General features: G+C 40.4%; 1 protein-coding gene across 1 annotated transcript in view; it reads left to right on the top strand.

Annotated features, from left to right (window-relative positions):
• ZSWIM5 (zinc finger SWIM-type containing 5) overlaps positions 1-19,410 on the top strand; it is a 218,529-nt gene that overhangs the window by 176,705 nt on the left and 22,414 nt on the right. The window contains exons 5-11 of the mRNA XM_059374562.1: positions 1,589-1,768; positions 8,998-9,174; positions 13,243-13,389; positions 13,845-13,982; positions 15,411-15,671; positions 15,883-16,018; positions 17,023-17,180. Of these exons, the coding sequence (XP_059230545.1) occupies positions 1,589-1,768; positions 8,998-9,174; positions 13,243-13,389; positions 13,845-13,982; positions 15,411-15,671; positions 15,883-16,018; positions 17,023-17,180 (1,197 nt within the window). The remainder of the gene's footprint in view (positions 1-1,588; positions 1,769-8,997; positions 9,175-13,242; positions 13,390-13,844; positions 13,983-15,410; positions 15,672-15,882; positions 16,019-17,022; positions 17,181-19,410) is intronic.

Below are 19,410 nucleotides of genomic sequence, written 5' to 3'. Positions count from 1 at the left end.
TTTTATTACATAGTATAGTTTATATTTCATGGTAGATTTTTAAAACTGAGTCAATAGAAATGAATCTTCACCATTTTCAAGTAGTATCTGATATTTCAAGTAGTATCTGATACTGAGGCTAAAAATATCCTTTAAAACATTTCTATTTGAGCTTAACAGGCTTGAAATAGTTTTTGAAAGTACCTCTGTCCAAAGATGTAGCTTCTTCCCAAAGGATTTTAAACTTAAGATATTCTGCAGCCAGGCTTTTTGCAGATTTGAGATTGAGAATACATCTGGCGCAGTCACATAGCCAACCTTGAAAAGAGGCAGCTTTGCTTTAAAAGAAAGGTGAGATGGTAAGAGAAACAGTAGCTATTGGTTACATGGAATATGTGATATTCAGCTATAGTGACAGAGAAGATGGAAGAATGTGATAGTTTTAAGGCATCATGGTTGATCAGCAATATCAAAATCCAAGTTGAAATAAGTTTTCTTGGAAAAAGGAAATACTAAAATTCTGCTATGTGCCAAGTAATATGCTAGGCCTTTTACAAATGTTATTTCATTTAATTGTCACACTAATGCTACAGAGTAGTTTTTCTATGCTGTCAGTTTTACAGTTGAGGGATTTGAAGTTCAAAAAATCCAAGGTCAACTAATCAAAAATTGATGTTTTCTGAGCACCTCCTTTATGACCTTTGTCCTTCTGCTAAGTGTCCTTCCTATATGCTGCTATTATACCCTGAACATGCCTTCTTTTTTTTAAGATTTTATTTATTTATTTGATGGAGAGAGAGTAAGCAAGAAAGAGAGCACAAGCAGGGTAGGAGAGGCAGAGGGAGAAGCAGACTCCCCTGCTGAGCAAGGAGCCCAAAGCGGGACTCAATCCTGGGACTCCAGGATCATGACCTGAGCCAAAGGCAGACACTTAACCCACTGAGCCACCCAGGCACTCCACCATGAATATATCTTTATCTTTTGTTTTTTTAAGATTTTATTTACTTGACAGAGAAAGATCACAAGTAGGCAGAGAGGCAGGCAGAGAGAGACAGGGAAGCAGGCTCCCTGCTGAGCAGAGAGCCCGATGCGGGGCTCAATCCCAGGACTCTGAGATCATTACCTGAGCTGAAGGCAGAGGCTTTAACCCACTGAGCCACCCAGGCACCCCAACATATCTTTATCTTAACACTCATTTTATTCAATTGACTTTATATTTATTAATCTATCTCCCTCATTGGGCAGCTTCTCAGGGGTTGGAACAGTGTCTTATTCTCCAGTAGAATAGGCCTTGAACATAGAAAGCTCTTAATAAATAGTATGTTGGACTACAAATCTGAGATCAGAATTCAAGTCCAAATCTGTCTTATTCATTATTACAGGCACACATCCAGATATCCAGATAATCACTGCTTTAAGAAAGCTTTAGGGAGGAAAAATAAGCCATTTCTGAAAACTTTAGCTGATTTTATTTTTTTATATTGAGAAAAGCTGATGTTTTGGAGACTCTTCCTACCAACCAGAAATGGAAGAAAAGAGTAGCCTGAAAAATTAAAGCTGACATAGATCAGAGGAAAGATATCAAGATTGTTGGTTGTTTTATTTCCAGGGGCCTTATGGGTATGCATCATTTTAAATCCACATTGCAAACTGGAGGAAAAGTCCTGTTGGCTACAGCAGCTGCAGAAGTGGAGTGACCTGGATGTCTGTCCCCTGGAGGATGGGAACTATGGGCATGAGCTGCCCAACATCACCAATGCACTTCCCCAGAATGCCAGTCACAGCCCAGGTGAGCCATATATCCTTCTGGGGTCTCTGTGCCAGAACTCCAAAAGGTGGGAGGGTAAAGCTCTAGAACAAAGGTGGCCAGACAGTTGGCTGTCAGTATTGCCATTCTCAGTAAGAAAAGCCTGTCCTTTTATTTATCTTGAATAAGGGTAAGCTTTTTACCTTTGACATTTTGGAGGTGCTGTGTCTTTTTCCATATCTGAGTGTTCTTATAGTGCCCACTGTAAATTCCTAGAGCCTTCTGCATGAATCCTCTTTACCTTTCAAGTTCTGCATGACTAATGGATCCTCAGTTGGGGTTGGTTTTAGCTTAGAAGGCCTACCTCAAGGGAAGGATGGAAGGCCTGCAAAAAACAGTATTTATTTACTTACTTATTTATTTATTTTTAAAAACAGCTTTTAAAAATGTCCTGACAATTGCTTTTCTTCCTTTTCTCTGTTTTCCTCAAATTTTTTTATACAGCAGATACCTAGGTTGGATTATCTTCCCAAATTACTGCTAGGACCCTTGGCCCATTTTAAGACAAATCTAGTACAGTGATACTATACACTCTGCCTTTTGAGCCTCTGCCTTTTGAGCCTCTGCCTTTTGAGCCCCTGGCCTGCAGGTAACACTGAGCATCACTATTCACGTCAGTTTTAATTCATCTAACTCAGGCTGTTTGCTATTGGCAACTGATTGCTCTTTAGCCCATTGGGAACCTTTACTGGTAGGAGATTTTTTGTCAGATATTGATTTTACATGTGGTCCTTCTAGTTTAAGTGATAAATCTGGGATTTTTAATCTCAAGGAGAAAATCACTTAAATTATTGTTCCGGCCAGGTCTTCATCTACTGTACCATAACTGATTGTCAGTATACCTAAAGCAACAAAAGTAACAGTAGTTTGAAAAGTTATAGTTTTGCCACTTCTTTAAGCTACACTTTACGGGCATTCCTCTAATCTCCACAACACATCATCCCTTTAGTATTGGTTTGGGATTGGCATAGAGAGTCAAAAGCATATAAAGACATGCCTCTAGTTTGGTAGTTTCTTCCTTATCATACTGGTTGCTTGTGTTACTGGTTCTCATTTGAGGATGTTGTTTCTTCTGCAACATCTTGCTTCAAGTTGTGGCTGATTTAGCTCTCAGGTCTCTATACCTAATGGAGCAATGGGGGTCCCACTTATTCTTCATTGCCATTTCTATATCATTATCCTTTCCTCCTTCCTAAAACACCCCCCAGCTTTAAAGTTCATGCTGTCAAAATATACTATCTGCTACTCTTCTGGTTGTGATATTTGTAGATCTCTGTATCAACCCCGCTCTTTCCTTGAAGATTTTGGCTATTGGCTGAGTGATACTGCTTTCTGTTACTGCTTCTATCATAATTCTTGATAATTTCAGTAGCCACACAGATGATCATTCCAAAACCTAGCCTCTCAGTTCTTTGACTTCCTCTCTTTTAATAGTCTCATCTTCCCACATAATTGAGCCATACAATCCCAAGACCATACCCTAAACCTTATCATTGCCAATAACTATACCTTCTTCATAATCTCAATTTCAGGCAGCTGTCAATACCATCATCAGTCTTGCTAACCTATTTTCTCTAGTATCCTGGTTCCAATAATCCTTTGATCCACTAGGACTTTTGATCCTACCACTTTTTCATTCTCCTGGTAGCCTTGTTTTCCTCCTGATTTCTTGGTGAATCATTATAATCATTTCCTCACATACATGCTCAAACTTCTCTTTCCCTTCATTTCACACAGATAGCAAAACACTAAACTTAGTAGTTCATTGTCATTCTCTGATTCCTCAGTGCATGCCCACACTGCTGAACATGAAGAAAAGAAACATAAGCATGGTAACTGGTCTTATTTTAAGTTTATGACCACTGATTTTAAATGGGTCCATAGTGTTGTCCAGACATTTCCTTAATCTGTGCATTCTTTTACTCTTCTAAATTACTGTTTCATGAATCTTTCTCTGAAAACTTTATTCCTCCCCTTCCTCACTTCCAGCTGATAACCTTGCTTCCTATTCACTGAGAATATAGAAGCAATCACAAGAGAATTTCCATGACTCTCTCACTACATCTTCTTCTGTCTGTATCCATCCAGTCTTCCTCTCCCCGTTTTTGTTTTTGTTTTTTAAGATTTATTTATTTATTTATTTGACAGACAGAGATCACAAGTAGGCAGAGAGGCAGGCAGAGAGAGAGAGAGAAGCAGGCTTACCGTCAAGCAGAGAGCCCGATGCGGAGCTTGACCCCAGGACCCTGGGATCATGCCCCGAGCCAAAGGCAGAGGCTTTAACCCACTGAACCACCCAGGCACCCCTTCCTCTCCCCGTTTCTACTTGTGCTTCTAAGCCCAAGCCCTCTACCTATTCTCAAGATCCTATTCCTTCTCTTTTATCCAGGATAGAACTCCGGGAATTATCTTTTCTCTCCCCTGTTTTACAAATTTGTTTATAAAACAAATTCCTATGAGTATATAAGTACATTGCTTTCTCTCTCATCACAAAACAAAACACAGTCATGTTGTTCCCATATGCCTCTCTGGCTACTACCCTATTTCCCTGAGGTAGTGGAAATAAGTGGTAGAATTAAGAAAAATAATTTAAAAGAATAGTACGTATTTATCATCTCTACTTCTGCTCATATTCTCCACTCTAGTCAGCTTTCATCCCTCTGCTATTGAAATTGCTCTTATATGGGTCACTGATGCTAAACATGGTCAAATGTAGTGGCTCATTAGCACTATTTGTTAGAATTATTTACTTTCTTCTTGAAACACATTTTTCATCTTATTTCCAAGACACTGCTCTCTTGGTTCTGTTCTTACTTTCTTCATTGGTTCCTCCTCCTCAGCCTCCTTTACTGTCCCCTTCCTTCTTCCTAACCAAAAATGTTAGAGTGCCTAGGGCTCTGTCATCAAACACTTCTCTCTATATAGAAACTCCCTTGGTGATTGCATTGTTTTGATAATCATCTGTATACTAACTACTCCCAAATTTATATTGTCTTAAATCCCAACTCCAGACTTATATGCTCAACTCCCTTTTCAATATTTCCATTTAGATTTCTTATCTGTCAAGCCCCACCTAAACCTGCTCCTCCTACAGTATTCCTATGTCCACATATGGCAAGTGTGTCTTAAAAACCATGGAGTCTGGGGCACCTGGGTGGCTCAGTGGTTAAGTCTCTGCCTTTGGCTCAGGTCATCATCTCAGGGTCTTGGGTTGGAGCCCGCATCAGGCTCTCTGCTCAGCGGGGAGCCTGCTTCCTCCTCTCTCTCTGCCTGCCTCTCTGACTACTTGTGATCTCTCTCTCTGACAAATAAATAAATAAATAAAATATTTAAAACAACAAAAAAGCAAAAACCATGGGGTCATTCTTGATTCTTTTTCTCCCTCACTTGAGATCCAAACCATGAGCAAATCCTATTGGCTTTACCTTCAGAATATATCCAGAATCCATATATTTTTTCTTTTTTTTGGATTTTTATTTAAATCTACTTAGCTAACATACAGTGCAATATTGGTTTCAGGAATAGAATTCAGTGATTTATCACTTACATACAATATCCAGTGCTCATCCTAACAAGTGCCCTCCTTAATACCCATCACCCTTCTAGCCCATCCCCTACCCACATCTCTCGATTACCCCTCAGTTTGTTCTCTATATTTAAAAGTCTGTTATGGTTTGTTTCCCTCTCTCTTTTTTTGTTTTCCCCCTCCTCCCATATGTTCATTTGTTTTGTTTCTTTTTTTTTTATAATTTTTTCAATTTATTTATTTTCAGAAAAACAATATGCATTATTTTTTCACCACACCCAATGCTCCATGCAATCCATGCCCTCTATAATACCCACCACCTGGTACCCCAACCTCCCACCCCCCCACCACTTCAAACCCCTCAGATTGTTTTTCAGAGTCCATAGTCTCTCGTGATTCATCTCCCCTTCCAATTTACCCCAAGTCCCTTCTCCTCTCTAACACCCCTTGTCCTCCATGATATTTGTTATGCTCCACAAATAAGTGAAACCATATGATAATTGACTCTCTCTACTTGACTGATTTCACTCAGCATAATCTCTTCCAGTCCCGTCCATGTTGCTACAAAAGTTGGGTATTCATCCTTTCTGATGGAGGCATAATACTCCATAGTGTATATGGACCACATCTTCCTTATCCATTCGTCCGTTGAAGGGCATCTTGGTTCTTTCCACAGTTTGGCGACCGTGGTCATTGCTGCTATAAACATTGGGGTACAGATGGCCCTTCTTTTCACGACATCTGTATCCTTGGGGGTAAATGCCCAGGAGTGCAATTGCAAGGTCATAGGGAAGCTCTATTTTTAATTTCTTGAGGAATCTCCACACTGTTCTCCAAAGAGGCTGCACCAACTTGCGTTCCCACCAACAGTGTAAGAGGGTTCCCCTTTCTCCACATCCTCTCCAACACATGTTGTTTCCTGTTTTGTTTCTTAAATTCCATATATAACTGAAATCATATGGTATCTGTCTTTCTCTAACTGACTTATTTCACTTAGCATAATACCCTCTAGTTCCATCCATATCATTGCCAACAGCAACATTTCATTCTTTTTGATGGCTGTTTGTGTGTGTGTGTGTGTGTGTGTGTGTGTGTGTATACACAGATCTTTATCCATTCATCAGTCAATGGACATTTGTGCTCTCTCCATAGTTTGGCTGTTGTTGATAGTGCTGCTATATATAAGCATCAGGGTGCATGTACCCCTTTGTTATCTGTATTTTTGTATCCTTTGGGTAAATACCTAGTAGTGCAATTGCTGAGACATAGAGTAGCTCTATTTTTAACTTTTTGAGGAACCTCCAAACTGTTCTCCAGAGTGGCTGTACCAATTTGCATTCCCACCAACAGTGCAAGAGGATTCCCCTTTCCCTGCATCCTCGCCAACACCTTCTGTTTCTTGTATTATTACTTTTAGCTATTTTGACAAGTGTGAGATGGTATCTCATTGTGGTTTTGATTTGTATTTCTCTGATGATGAGTGACATTGAGCATTTTTTCATGTGCCTATTAGCCATCTAGATATTTTCTTTGGAAAATTATCCTTTCATGTCTTCTGTCCATCAGAATCCATATATTCTTATGACCTCTACTGCTTATTACTCTGGCCAAATTGCCATCATTTTCACAAATTATTGCAGTGACCTCCTAACTGCCCATCCTGCTTTTGCCCTTCAACCTCATGGTCTAGTCTCAATACTGTTGCCAGTTAACCTTTTAAAAAGCAGGTCGCATCATACACCTTTAACAGCTAAAAGCCCTCCAGTGGCTTCTCATCTTTTACTCATGGCCTGTAAGGTCCTCAATGATCTGGCTTTCTAGAATCTCTCTGACCTCATCTCCTATAATTTTCCTGCTTGCTCATTCCACTCTCAGTACACTGACCTCCTTGCTACGTTCCAATACTCCAAATATGTACCCACCTTAGGATTTTAGCATTTGCTATTCCTTTTTGCCTAGAATGCTCTTCCCTTAGTTATCTTAGTTATCAGGCTCAAAGTCTCTGTTCAAATGTTACCTTATTAGATACCATTCTATATAAAACAATAACCCCCACCCAACACCAGCTTGCCTTTCTCCCTAATTTTGCTTTAGTCTTTTCTAAAGCACTCAAAACCATCTCATATACCTGGTATACTGTAGATTTATTGAACTATCTCTGCCCATTTACATGTAAAGTTCCATGAGGCAGTGACTTTATATATCCTCAGCACCTAGAACAAGTACCTGCCATGTGTAGGTGCTCGTTATTTACGGACTTGTTGAATATTGGGAGCCTAATCCCTACTGTGGGTTGAGAAGACCCAAGGTAGAGTCTCAGTTCAGCAAGAGAGGGGTTTAGACTGCAGCCAGTAGGAGGTACATTGTGCTTCTACTGAGGGACAACTTGAAGAAGACATTTCAGTAAATATTGTCATGCTGTTCTTTTTTTTTTTTTTAAGATTTAATTTATTTATTTGACAGATGGAGATCACAAGTAGGCAGAGAAGCAGGCAGAGAGAGAGGGAAAAGCAGGCTCCCTGTTGAGCAGAGAGCCCAACGCGGGGCTCGATCCCAGGACCCTGGAATCATGACCTGAGCCGAAGGCAGAGGCTTTAACCCACTGAGCCACCCAGGCGCCCCTGTCATGCTATTCTTATTTAACCCTCTAAACCCACACTCTATGGAATATATGAAATTCTGAAGAGATGAACATATTCTAAGGACTTTTGCCTAATGAATGAATATGTTCATTTCTTCATTTCTTTCATGTTCATTTTGAATCCTCTGGCTTTCCCTCCCAGTTTTTTTTTGCACAGACTCAGTGGATGTATAGCTCATTTGGGCATCTCTGGAAACATCTGTGTAGTATTTTAGTACTTGATCCCAGACCACTTGTCCTTAATCTGGCAGAGAGTCAATTAAATAATCCTTTATGGTTGATTGGTTGGTTTGTTTGTTAGTTTTTAATTTCCTTAAATGTAGTTTCCATGAGGCCTTCTGTCTCCAGAGTTTTTGATGACATATCTTTCATTTGATCTTCCTCCATACCGCCCTTAAAAGTTGAGGCTATTTTGTCTAAACTGTTTTGGTTTCCTTGCAGACTTTTTCCTGAAGAGAGATGGCATGGTAAGAGTCTATGTTAATTAAATTAGTCTTTGTCAGTATCAGTTTTTCATATTCAAGAACAAGACTGTAAGCCTGTAGATATCTGTGTGATAAAGGGACCAGAATACATAGGACTTGCACCCTTTTTCAGCTTTTAATATAAATTACATGAAGTCTTTAGTCTGATAAGAGTCAGGCTGTAAATGAGACAGGTTATGGATTGTCCAGGGGACTTATCTAGCTACTTCTCTCTTCCTCTGACTTCTATAGAAGCGGTTGGTGTCCTCATAATTGAGCAGCTGAGCACCACTGTCTCTCTTCTTTTTCATGTGGCTCTCAATCCTAGGAGAAATTGGTCTTCTGTAGACTGGAAAGGCAGCCATAGGTCTCTGTAGAAAGGATCTTGCCATAGAGGGCACAGCCACATTAAGGGCTAGCCGATAAAGAGGCAGCACAACAAGCACCCAGACAGATGGCAGAGTGGCTGCTCTCACGAAGCCACATACTACTCTTCTCATCCTCCCACTCTGAAGAAGACATAAGCGTTAGAGCTTCAGATTACCTGTCACTGAACTGCTGCATGTCTTTCTTTCCCCAGACTCCTTATCCAGACCAAGACGAACAGTGTTCACTAGAGCCATCGAGGGCCGTGAATTACATTGGCAGGACAGCCACTTACAGCGAATAATAAGCAGCGATATATATACAGCTCCTGCCTGCCAGCAGGAAAGTGAGAGACTACTGTTTAATTCCCAAGGCCAGCCGCTGTGGCTTGGTAAGTGTACCTCTCCTCTCCTCTAAGAATTTCAGAGCTCAGTCTTACCTTGTGCCAGGCCAGAACTACATAGGGGCTGGCAACACAATTCCAATTTGGACAGATCTTTTGGGGCCTTAACTAGGGACTCGGCGTATTTATGTGAAGCTTCAGCTACTTCCATGTGTATTTAGCTGAAGTATAATGACCTCAAACAGAGGAATTTGTGTTGTTTCCTGAGTTTTAGAAGGGGAAAGGAGTTAGTAAATCTCAAAGAGTAGTCATAAAACCATTAAACATCAGTTCATAGTTAGTCAGCAGTTGCAGAGCAATGTTATAATCCACTCTGAAATTAATATATTTTACAAAAAGGCACTAACTCCGAAACTTAAATTACCCTGTGCTAGTAGCTAGAGCACTATCTGCATTTGTCACCAAACTGTCTTCTTTCCTCCTCTCCACCTTTCCTTCCTTCCTTCATTATAAAGGAACAGAGCTCTTCCATTGTGGGTTTAAATATTCCTCTGGCTGTATGTCAATCTCTTCTTTGCTTTATCACAGGATGCTCATTCCAAAACAGACACTTTTAAAAAATACTCATTTTCTGAGTCTTACAACAATGTATGTATGTCAACAATGACATTTATTTTTATATCTTCTCCCAATTCCTTACCTTCATCCTTCACTACATTTCTTTGTCTTTCTCAAGATCTTGCTGAATATGCAGGGACACCCACATGACTCAGTTGGTTAAGCGTCGGTCTTCGGTTCAGGTCATGATCCCAGGGTCCTGGGATTGAACCCCGCATCAGGCTCCCTGCTCAGTAAGGAGACTGCGTCTCCCTCTCCTGCACCCCCTGCTTGTGTTCTTGTGGCCTCTCTCTCTGTGTCAAATAAATATAACAGAATCTTTAAAAAAAAAAAAAAAAAAACTTGCTGACTATGCATATGTCCCTGTCTCTCTTAAAAGCCTTGCCCAAACTCACTGTGGGCCACTACCCGAAGTCTCCTTTCGTCACCTTGTCTCTTCCCATATCTAACACGTCCAAAACATAAATCTAACAAGTGTGTGAAATCATATGCATCTCGTCAGCAATCAAAGGTGAAAATGTGAAAATCAAAACAACACTGAATTGGGGCACCTGGGTGGGTCAGTGGGTTAAAGCCTCTGCCTTTAGCTCAGGTCATGATCTCAGAGCCCTGGGATTGAGCCGCACATCAGGCTGTCTGCTCAGCAGGGAGCCTACCTCCCTCTCTGCCTGCCTGCCTCTCTGCCTACTTGTGATCTCTCTTTCTGTGTCAAATAAATAAATAAAATCTTTAAAAAAACAACAACACTGAATTACCATTTTTTGATTGTCAAATGGTCAGAGATTTTTTTTTTTTTTTTTTTTTTTTTATTTGACAGAGAGAAATCACAAGTAGTCGGAGAGGCAGGCAGAGAGAGAGAGGGAAGCAGGCTCCCTGCTGAGCAGAGAGCCCGATGCGGGACTCGATCCCAGGACCCTGAGATCATGACCTGAGCTGAAGGCAGCGGCCTAACCCACTGAGCCACCCAGGCGCCCGAGATTTTTGAAGTAAAGATAGTTTATGGTGTGGGAAAAGTTACATGGAGATAGTTATTCTCATTTACTACTAGTAGGAATGTAAGTGCTTATACCCTGTCAATAATGCTTATCAAAAGCTGTTAAAATACATTCATACCATTTGACCCAGGAATTCTACATCTAGGAATTTATCCTGTGCTATAATTAACTAAGAATATGTATAAAGCTAGGGGCTTTATTAGAGCATGGATGTAAGTAATGTACAGATGAGAAAGATTGGAAATAGTCTTAATGTCCAACAGTAGGGGATTGATTGACTCAGTGGATTATATCCATATTTTCAGAAGAATGGTGTATCAGCATTTTTAATGTTGTAGAAGTATATTTAATGATATAAAAAAAAACTTTATAATACATTATTCAGAGAAAAAACCCAGTTACAAAACAATTATAGTATTATCCCATGGGGGCACCTGGTGGCTCAGTTTGTTAAGAGTCTCAAGGTCGTAAGATAGGGCCCCACGTTGGGCTCTCTCCAACGTGGAGGGGAGTCTGCTTCTCTCCATCTCTCCCTTTCTCTCTCTCTCCTCCTTCTGCCTGCCCCTCCCCCTGCTCATGCTCTCTCTCTAAAATAAATAAGTCTTTAAAAAATAATAATAAGGGGGGCGCCTGGGTGGCTCAGTGGGTTAAGCCGCTGCCTTCGGCTCAGGCCATGATCTCAAGGTCGTGGGATCGAGCCCCGCATCGGGCTCTCTGCTCAGCAGGGAGCCTGCTTCCTCCTCTCTCTCTGCCTGCTTGTCATCTCTCTCTGTCAAATAAATAAATAAAATCTTAAAAAAATAATAATAATAATAATAAGGGATGCATGGGTGGCTCAGTCGGTTAAGCAGCTGCCTTTGGCTCAGGTCATGATCCCAGGGTCCTGGGATCGAGCCCCACATCAGGCTCTCTGTTCAGCGGGGAGCCTGCTTCTCTCTCTGCCTTTGCTCGCTTGTGCTCCCTCTCCCTGACAAATAAGTAAATAACATCTTAAAAAAATAATGATCATATCATTCCATGTATATAATGTACATAATCAGAATATATATACACACACATACTTAATGCATACATACACACAATACTGGAAATAATGGTTATCTCTGATTTTTATTTTATATTTTGCTTATCTGTAGTTTCAAATTTTCTGCAGTTATTTCTGACTTTTAATGTTATCTTTATTTTTATTTTTTTTTAAGATTTTATTTATTTATTTGACAGACAGAGATCACAAGTAGGCAGAGAGGCAGGCAGAGAGAGAGAGAGGGAAGCAGGCTCCCTGCTGAGCAGAGAGCCCGATGCGGGACTCGATCCCAGGACCCTGAGATCATGACCTGAGCTGAAGGCAGTGGCTTAACCCACTGAGCCACCCAGGCGCCCTTAATGTTATCTTTAAAATAAATCACAAAATGGTGGCACCTGCTCTGCTCACTTGGTTGTGTCCAACTCTTGATCTCAGCTCAGGTCTTGATCTCAGGGTCATGAGTTTGAGCTCTGCATTGAGCTCTACACTGGGCATGGAACCTATTTAAATTTTTTAAAAATCGCCCAATGAACCATTAATCTCATTATAATCACTTGCCCATTTTTAAGCTTTTGAGGCCCTCCATTATCCTTAAGTTAAATCCAGTCTCCTTAGTATGGCATATCATACTCTACATTTCTAGGCAGTCTCTGGTGACATAACTTACTCTGCACAGAACTATTTGTTATACTCAAAAGATGCTTTATAGAATACTTCTTATGTTTTATTTATATGCCGTTGCTTATATGTTCTTTTTTGCTGGCAATGCCTTTTCCTGTTTGTCTACCTAATTAAAATCTTGCTAGTTCTACAAAGTGCTGCTCAAATATTATTTTTGCTCTGTATATATTACTATCATGTTGTTTACTTTTAACTGTTTTATAATGATCTATTTATGTATCATTTGTGAGGTCTTTGAGCAAGTGGTCATTTCTTATTTACGTTTGTACTTCCCTTGCCTGTCAAGCAAACTGGCATAAAATAGGTTCTCAGGAATGTAGGATTAATAAATGAGGCCTTTCTCTGTAGGCAGTTAGCTGCTACCTCCACTGAGTTCTCATAGTCCAAGGTCACAAAGAGGTACTACATTTTATTATCCTAGTTGTGTGTTCCTTTCTACACCATTCCACTCTACAGAGGCCACATGGTGGCTCCTTGAAGGTAGTGCCTGTGACTTATTCAACTCTGTATTCTTTTTTTTTTATTTTTTTTAATAAACATATATTTTTATCCCCACGGGTACAGGTCTGTGAATCACCAGGTTTACACACTTCACAGCACTCACCAAAGCACATACCTTCCCCAATGCCCATAATCCCTCAACTCTGTATTCTTAAAAGATAAAACATGGGTCTTGGTACACAGTAGATATCAGCTGAATTTTAGGAACTGAGCAAAACACAAACCCCCTTTGTCAAACATGAATTTTCCTCATTGGAAAATCTAACCCAACCAAAATACTTTCTTCTCATCTGGTAGAGCATGTGCCTACAGCCTGCGCTCGGGTCGATGCTCTGCGCTCCCATGGTTATCCAAAAGAGGCCCTCAGACTCACGGTGGCCATTATCAATACTCTGAGGTTGCAGCAGCAACGGCAGCTGGAAATCTACAAGCACCAGAAGAAAGGTATAGTGATAAGGAGCCATCTTAACTTCTCAGGCTTGGGCTGATGAGGATCTTCAGAGGCTATAAGTTTCATGGATGGCAGGAGGGAAGGAATTTCAGGGTTTTCTACCTGATGTGTGGAATACCTCACTTTACCTCTATAAATCTCAGGGTTTTTTTAATCTACAAAATGGGAATAATAATGCTGGTCTGCATCCCTCACAGGCAGTTGGAAGACCCAGAAAGATCTGGTATAAGACCCTCTTTAAACTGTAAAACTGTATTTACGTTATGTGTGCTGCGAGCAAGAAGTCTAAATGCAGACTTCAAGACCTTATAGCTAATAAACTTGTGACCACCCAAGGCGAGACAATGGGGGAAGATTTTTTTTTTAAGTTGCTAATGAGAAGACTCAGACAGGGACAGAGAGCAATGTGTCCCTATCAATTTCTAAAATTTGGATCTGTTGTTTCCAGAACTGTTACAGAGAGGAACCACAACCATCACAAACCTGGAAGGCTGGGTGGGCCACCCCCTGGATCCCATTGGCTGCCTGTTTCTCACTCTGACTGAGGCCTGTCGTCTGAATGATGATGGCTATCTGGAAGTGTCAGGTACAGGGGTCAGCCTGAGAAGAACCAGAACTGTCCTTAGTAGCTCTCCCTTCCCTGTCTGACTCTGTCTACATTTCCTGCAGCCTTTGTCCTCTTATCCAAATTGGACCTACCCTGAGGGGTTTCCTTGGGCTTCATCTCTTTCTCACCTTCCTTTCCCACCCCGTAGACTGGCCCCATCCTATTCTCCTATTTCCCCTTGCCAGCTTTCCTTTGCTCCTCTCACTTCCATACCATGAATACCTAACGAGTGTGATCCAAAGTGAGTATGAAGAGCGATAGTGTTCAGGAGGCAGAGGCCAAGTCTTGGAGCAGTCTTGAAGTGGAAAAGAACTTCCGAAAAAAAGAGTGTGTGTAACCCTTACAATTGCATAATACTCTCATATTTTCTTTGAACCTTCTTCCTCATGATGGTTATATTCTGATTTTACCAGTGATAATAGAACTAGAAAGGAAGAATCTTAGTAGTCTCAGTGTAGTAAGGACTAGAGACAGAATTTTATGCCATCACCATATTTTATACATACATCTATTATGGTATTTAGCCCACTGCAGCACAATTTGTTTACAAGTGATTATCTTACTAGACTTCAGTTCCTTGAAAGTAGAAATTATGACTTACTTATCTTTGTGATCCCAGCACTTAGTGCAATACCGCTCATTTAATAGTTTTCCATAAATATTTAACCAGATAAGTGAAGAAGAAAGAAAAGAAACAAGACTCTAAACCCCTGTAAGACTTTAAACCTGTGCTCGTTTTCTAAAACTTTGAACCCAAGAGGTAGAACATAGAAAGTAATAATTACAAAGAAGTTGCAAGTGTTACAAAGTAATAGTTTAAATGGATGGATTTGGATCTCTCTGGGTAGAGATACAGTGGGTGTCCCCAATCTGAGCTAGAGCTGCCCTTATCTTCCCTCTAATCACCTGAAAAGAAATCATCATCTTTGGTCTGTCTCCTCTGCACAGTGACACTTACGTCTCAAAAACCTGAGACTGTACTTGAAATATATTCATCAAGGACGTACACTTAGCTCTTTTCACATACCAGACCCTGGAGATGCACAGGGCAATAAGATAATGTCTCTTCCCTTTACATGCTCATACTCTAGTGAAATAGACCAAAAAACAAACAAACAAACAAACAAACAAACAAAACCCAACAGATAATCATGTATTACATAATGTGTTAGCAAAAGTTTAATATAAGATCCACTTCTTCCCCAACTGGTCTAGCCAGTTCACATATTGGGAATCTCTGTGGCTCTGTGTAATCTTTTTTCAGTATATTTTCCTTACTGCTCTGGGGTTTTGACTCAGCTTCCCTGTGGCATCTCCTGACCTAACTGTTTTCCAAAGTGGGAGGGAGAGAGGAGCAAAAGAATCCACAGAACTGACCTAAAGAATCTGGTCCCATGTTGCCCTCAGATATGAATGAAAGCAGGCCCCCTGTATACCAGCATGTACCTGTGGCTACAGGCTGCCCAAACAGCCATGAGTCCTACCTGTCACTGGCCCTGGAAGTTGCTCTGATGGGGATGGGTCAGCAGAGAGTGATGCCTGAAGGCCTCTACACACAGGACAAGGTGTGCCGTAACGAGGAACAGCTCCTGAGTCGACTTCAGGAGCTGCAGCTGGACGATGAGCTAGTGCGAACACTGCAGAAACAGTGCATCTTACTCCTGGAGGGTAAGTAGAGAAGGGTTTTGTCATAGTACCTTAGGCTTATAACTCTGAGTTCCTCTCTGTAACAGAGTACTGTACAGAATCATTTTTTACATTAAAGTATAGTTCAAGTTCCCAGGGCTAGCAAACATGTGAAGGATCCTATAGCTCAAGTCTAGATTGGCAAATAGAAGCATGTAGATAAATAACTGGCTGTCCTATCTTCTTCCTGCAGGAGGCCCCTTCAGTGGTCTAGGAGAAGTCATTCACCGAGAGAGTGTTCCCATGCATACCTTTGCCAAGTATTTGTTCTCAGCTCTGCTGCCTCATGATCCAGACCTGTCCTATAAATTAGCCTTACGTGCCATGAGGTGGGTAGCCCTTTCCCAGCCTAGCTGCTTCCATCAAAGTAGAAATTTCCACTGCTCTTTTTCTTTATCTCACTTTCTTCTCTTTCCCTCTTTGTCTCTTCTATTAGACCTGAAAATACTGGACCAAGCACACCCTAAAATTACTCAGGCATATTCCTATTATCTAGGATTCCTGTCTGGAATGACTTGCTGGTGACTCACTTGGCTCCCTGGTTGTACTCCTGGTGGGTCACCTGAAAAAGCCCCTAAGTTTTTAGTAGATATGGAGCACCCAAGACCTGAGTATCTTTGTCTCTGGGGCCCATTAGGCAGCATGAGAATGGGTTTGAGCCCTTCTGTAGCTCAAATGAGTCATGGCTCCTAGGCAGAGGTCACCAGATGCATCTAGAAGAAATAAAAATAAGTCTTTCTATACCAGAACTTGAGAACAATAAGCTATGAGGATCTTGTTTTCAAACTAGAATAGGATCCTTAGGCAGGTGGACTTCTAGGATGCAGTAGACCATACAGAAGAATTTTAGTTAGATCAGAAGGCTGAGAGAGCTCTTCACTTCAACCAGAAAAAGACTGCAGAGGATTCCTTAGCATATGTTTCTTATACTTTAAAAAATAATTGTAGGGCTTTTGAACTGCCTTTCAAATCTATTTGCAGTAAAAAGTATTCAGCTTGAGTTCTACAAGTACCCAGACATTCACCTCACATACAGTATAGTATTCTAAGTTTTAAAACCTTTAAGGCTCAGGGTGCCTACGTTCCTCAGTCAGTTAGGTGTCCAATTCTTGATCTCAGCTCAGATCTTGATCTCAGGGTCATGAGTCCAAGCCCTGCATTAGGCTCCATCCTGAGCATGGAGCCTACATTAAAAAACAGAGAAACAATCTTTAAAGCTCTTAGTTAACCCTTTCTTGCACAGTTCTTCCCCAGCAAAGAACAAACTTCTCTAAGGTGGCTCAGAATGTAAAGGGTCTGGATGGTGGCTGATGACTCTCCCTGGGTCTTCTAGGTTACCTGTTCTAGAAAACTCAACTTCTACAGGCGACACTTCTCACCCTCACCATGTGGTGTCTGTGGTGCCCAGCCGTTATCCTCGCTGGTTCACGCTTGGACACTTGGAATCACAGCAATGTGAACTGGCCTCCACCATGTTGACCGCTGCCAAAGGTGAGCATAGATAGAACTTAGGCTCCAGCACCCCCACTATGCTGGCCCATTCATGGTCTATCAAGCACTTGGTCTGTGGTCTCCTAAAGAAGAAAAGCTATTCTTGACTTCTTAGAGTGATAGGGACCCCCACTTTGATTGCTGTCATTAGAATGAGCACCCAGGTCCAATTACTAATTGTGGGATGCCGAGTATGTAGAATGAAATCATCTTTAAGATAACTTCTAAATTTAACCTTCCATATGATGTAGTCACTTCGTCTTTGCAAGCCTCAGGTTCAAAATCTATAAAATGGGATTCATTGTCAGTGAACCTATCAGCCTCCCCAGGGCCGTTGGAAGATCCAGTGAAGTCATGACTAAGAATTATAAATCTCTATAGATATGAGAGTCTGTGATATTTCCAGGGCTCCTTGTCCGAAGATAGGCAGCTAAGATGGACTCTCACATTTTCAAACTCACATACTACCTCCCTGTTAGCTAGGTAGGTTTCACCACAAAAAGAAATGAAAACAAGCCCCTGAGAAGCTATAATGAAATACTAGCTTGTGTGGGTTGCAAATATTTTTCTGATACTAGGAAACTATGGATATTTTAAGGTACTTTTTATTAAAAAATAATTTCAGGTTGTGTCTTATTGCCCAAAAAATATATGTTCATTATGGAAAAGGTAAAAGATACAGATAAATAAATATGAAAATGATCAATACACCAACACAAAACTTGAACAAAGGATATGATCAGACAGTCAAAGGATATGATTGGACAGTTCACAGAAAAGAAGATATGAATAACTTTTGAACAATTAAATACCTGGACTTCCTTGAGAAATGCAAATTAAAATTACCCTGAGATAACATTATTCACCAATCTTATAGGCAAAAATCAATAAACTTATTAATAGGCATCCATGTGGGGGTGATGTTGGCAGTGGTGTGGCATGGAGTATCAGATTCCAAGCAGGATCAGATGACTACAGATCTAGGACGTTCAATTAACCTCAAGCACTAGAAACCCAAAGAAAACTTTATCAAGGGGCATCATAATCAAATTGTTTAAAACCAGTATTAAAAGAGAAAATCTTACTTAAAAGTAATTAGAGAAAAAAGACATATTATATACAAAAGATTAAATGTGAGAGCAAGTTTCTCACTTGAAACAGTATAAACCAGAAAAAAAGTGGAGGAAATTCTATAAAGTACTTTTAAAAAACCGTCAACCTAGAATTCTACACCATTGAAAATATCTTTCAAAAACAAAGGTGAAATAAACGTTTTCAGACAACCTTAATTGAATTAGAAGTCAACAATAAAAAGATATCTGGAAGATCCACCAAATTGGGGGGAATTATACCACATACTTTCATATAACTCACTGGACCAAGGGAAAAAACCCAAGATTAGAAAATGTTTAAACTGAAGGAAAATGAAAGAAAAGCATATTATAGTTTTTGGAATATAGCTAAAGCTTTACTTAGAAGGAAATTTTTAGCATTAAATGCTGTATCTGAAAAGAAGAAATGTTTCGAATCAATGATTTCTGTTTCCACCTTAACCGGAAACCAGAAAAAGAAGATGAAATGAAATTCAAAGCAAAGGAAAGGAAATAATAAAGATAAGAGCATAAATCAATAAACAGAATATAGAAAAAAAAAAACCAGTAGATAAAAATCAATGAAACAAAACACTGTTTGAAAAGAAGAGTAGGGCGCCTGGGTGGCTCAGTGGGTTAGGCCGCTGCCTTCGGCTCAGGTCATGATCTCAGGGTCCTGGGATCGAGTCCCGCATCGGGCTCTCTGCTCAGCAGGGAGCCGGTTTCCTCCTCTCTCTCTCTCTGCCTGCCTCTCTGCCTACTTGTGATCTCTCTCTGTCAAATAAATAAATAAAATCTTTAAAAAAAAAATTGAAAAGAAGAGTAAAATTGAAATCTCTATTCAGACTGATCAAGAAAAAAAGAAGACAAAAAAATCACCAATCCCAAGAATGAGAAAGGTGACATCACAACAAATTCTAAAGACATAAAAATGATAATAAAGGAATTTGTGAACAATTTTATGTCAATAAATTAAACAACAGAAATGAAGTGGACTAATTTCTTGAAATATACAAACTACCAAAGCTCACTCAAGAATAAAGATGATCGGGGCACCTGGGTGGCTCAGTGGTTAAAGCCTCTGCCTTCGGCTCAGGTCATGATCCCAGGGTCCTGGGATGGAGCCTCACATCGGGCTC

This window comes from Mustela nigripes, chromosome 14 (genome assembly GCF_022355385.1).
Source record: "Mustela nigripes isolate SB6536 chromosome 14, MUSNIG.SB6536, whole genome shotgun sequence".
Taxonomy (NCBI): Eukaryota; Metazoa; Chordata; class Mammalia; order Carnivora; family Mustelidae; genus Mustela; species Mustela nigripes.
This window is presented reverse-complemented; position numbering and strand designations above follow the sequence as displayed.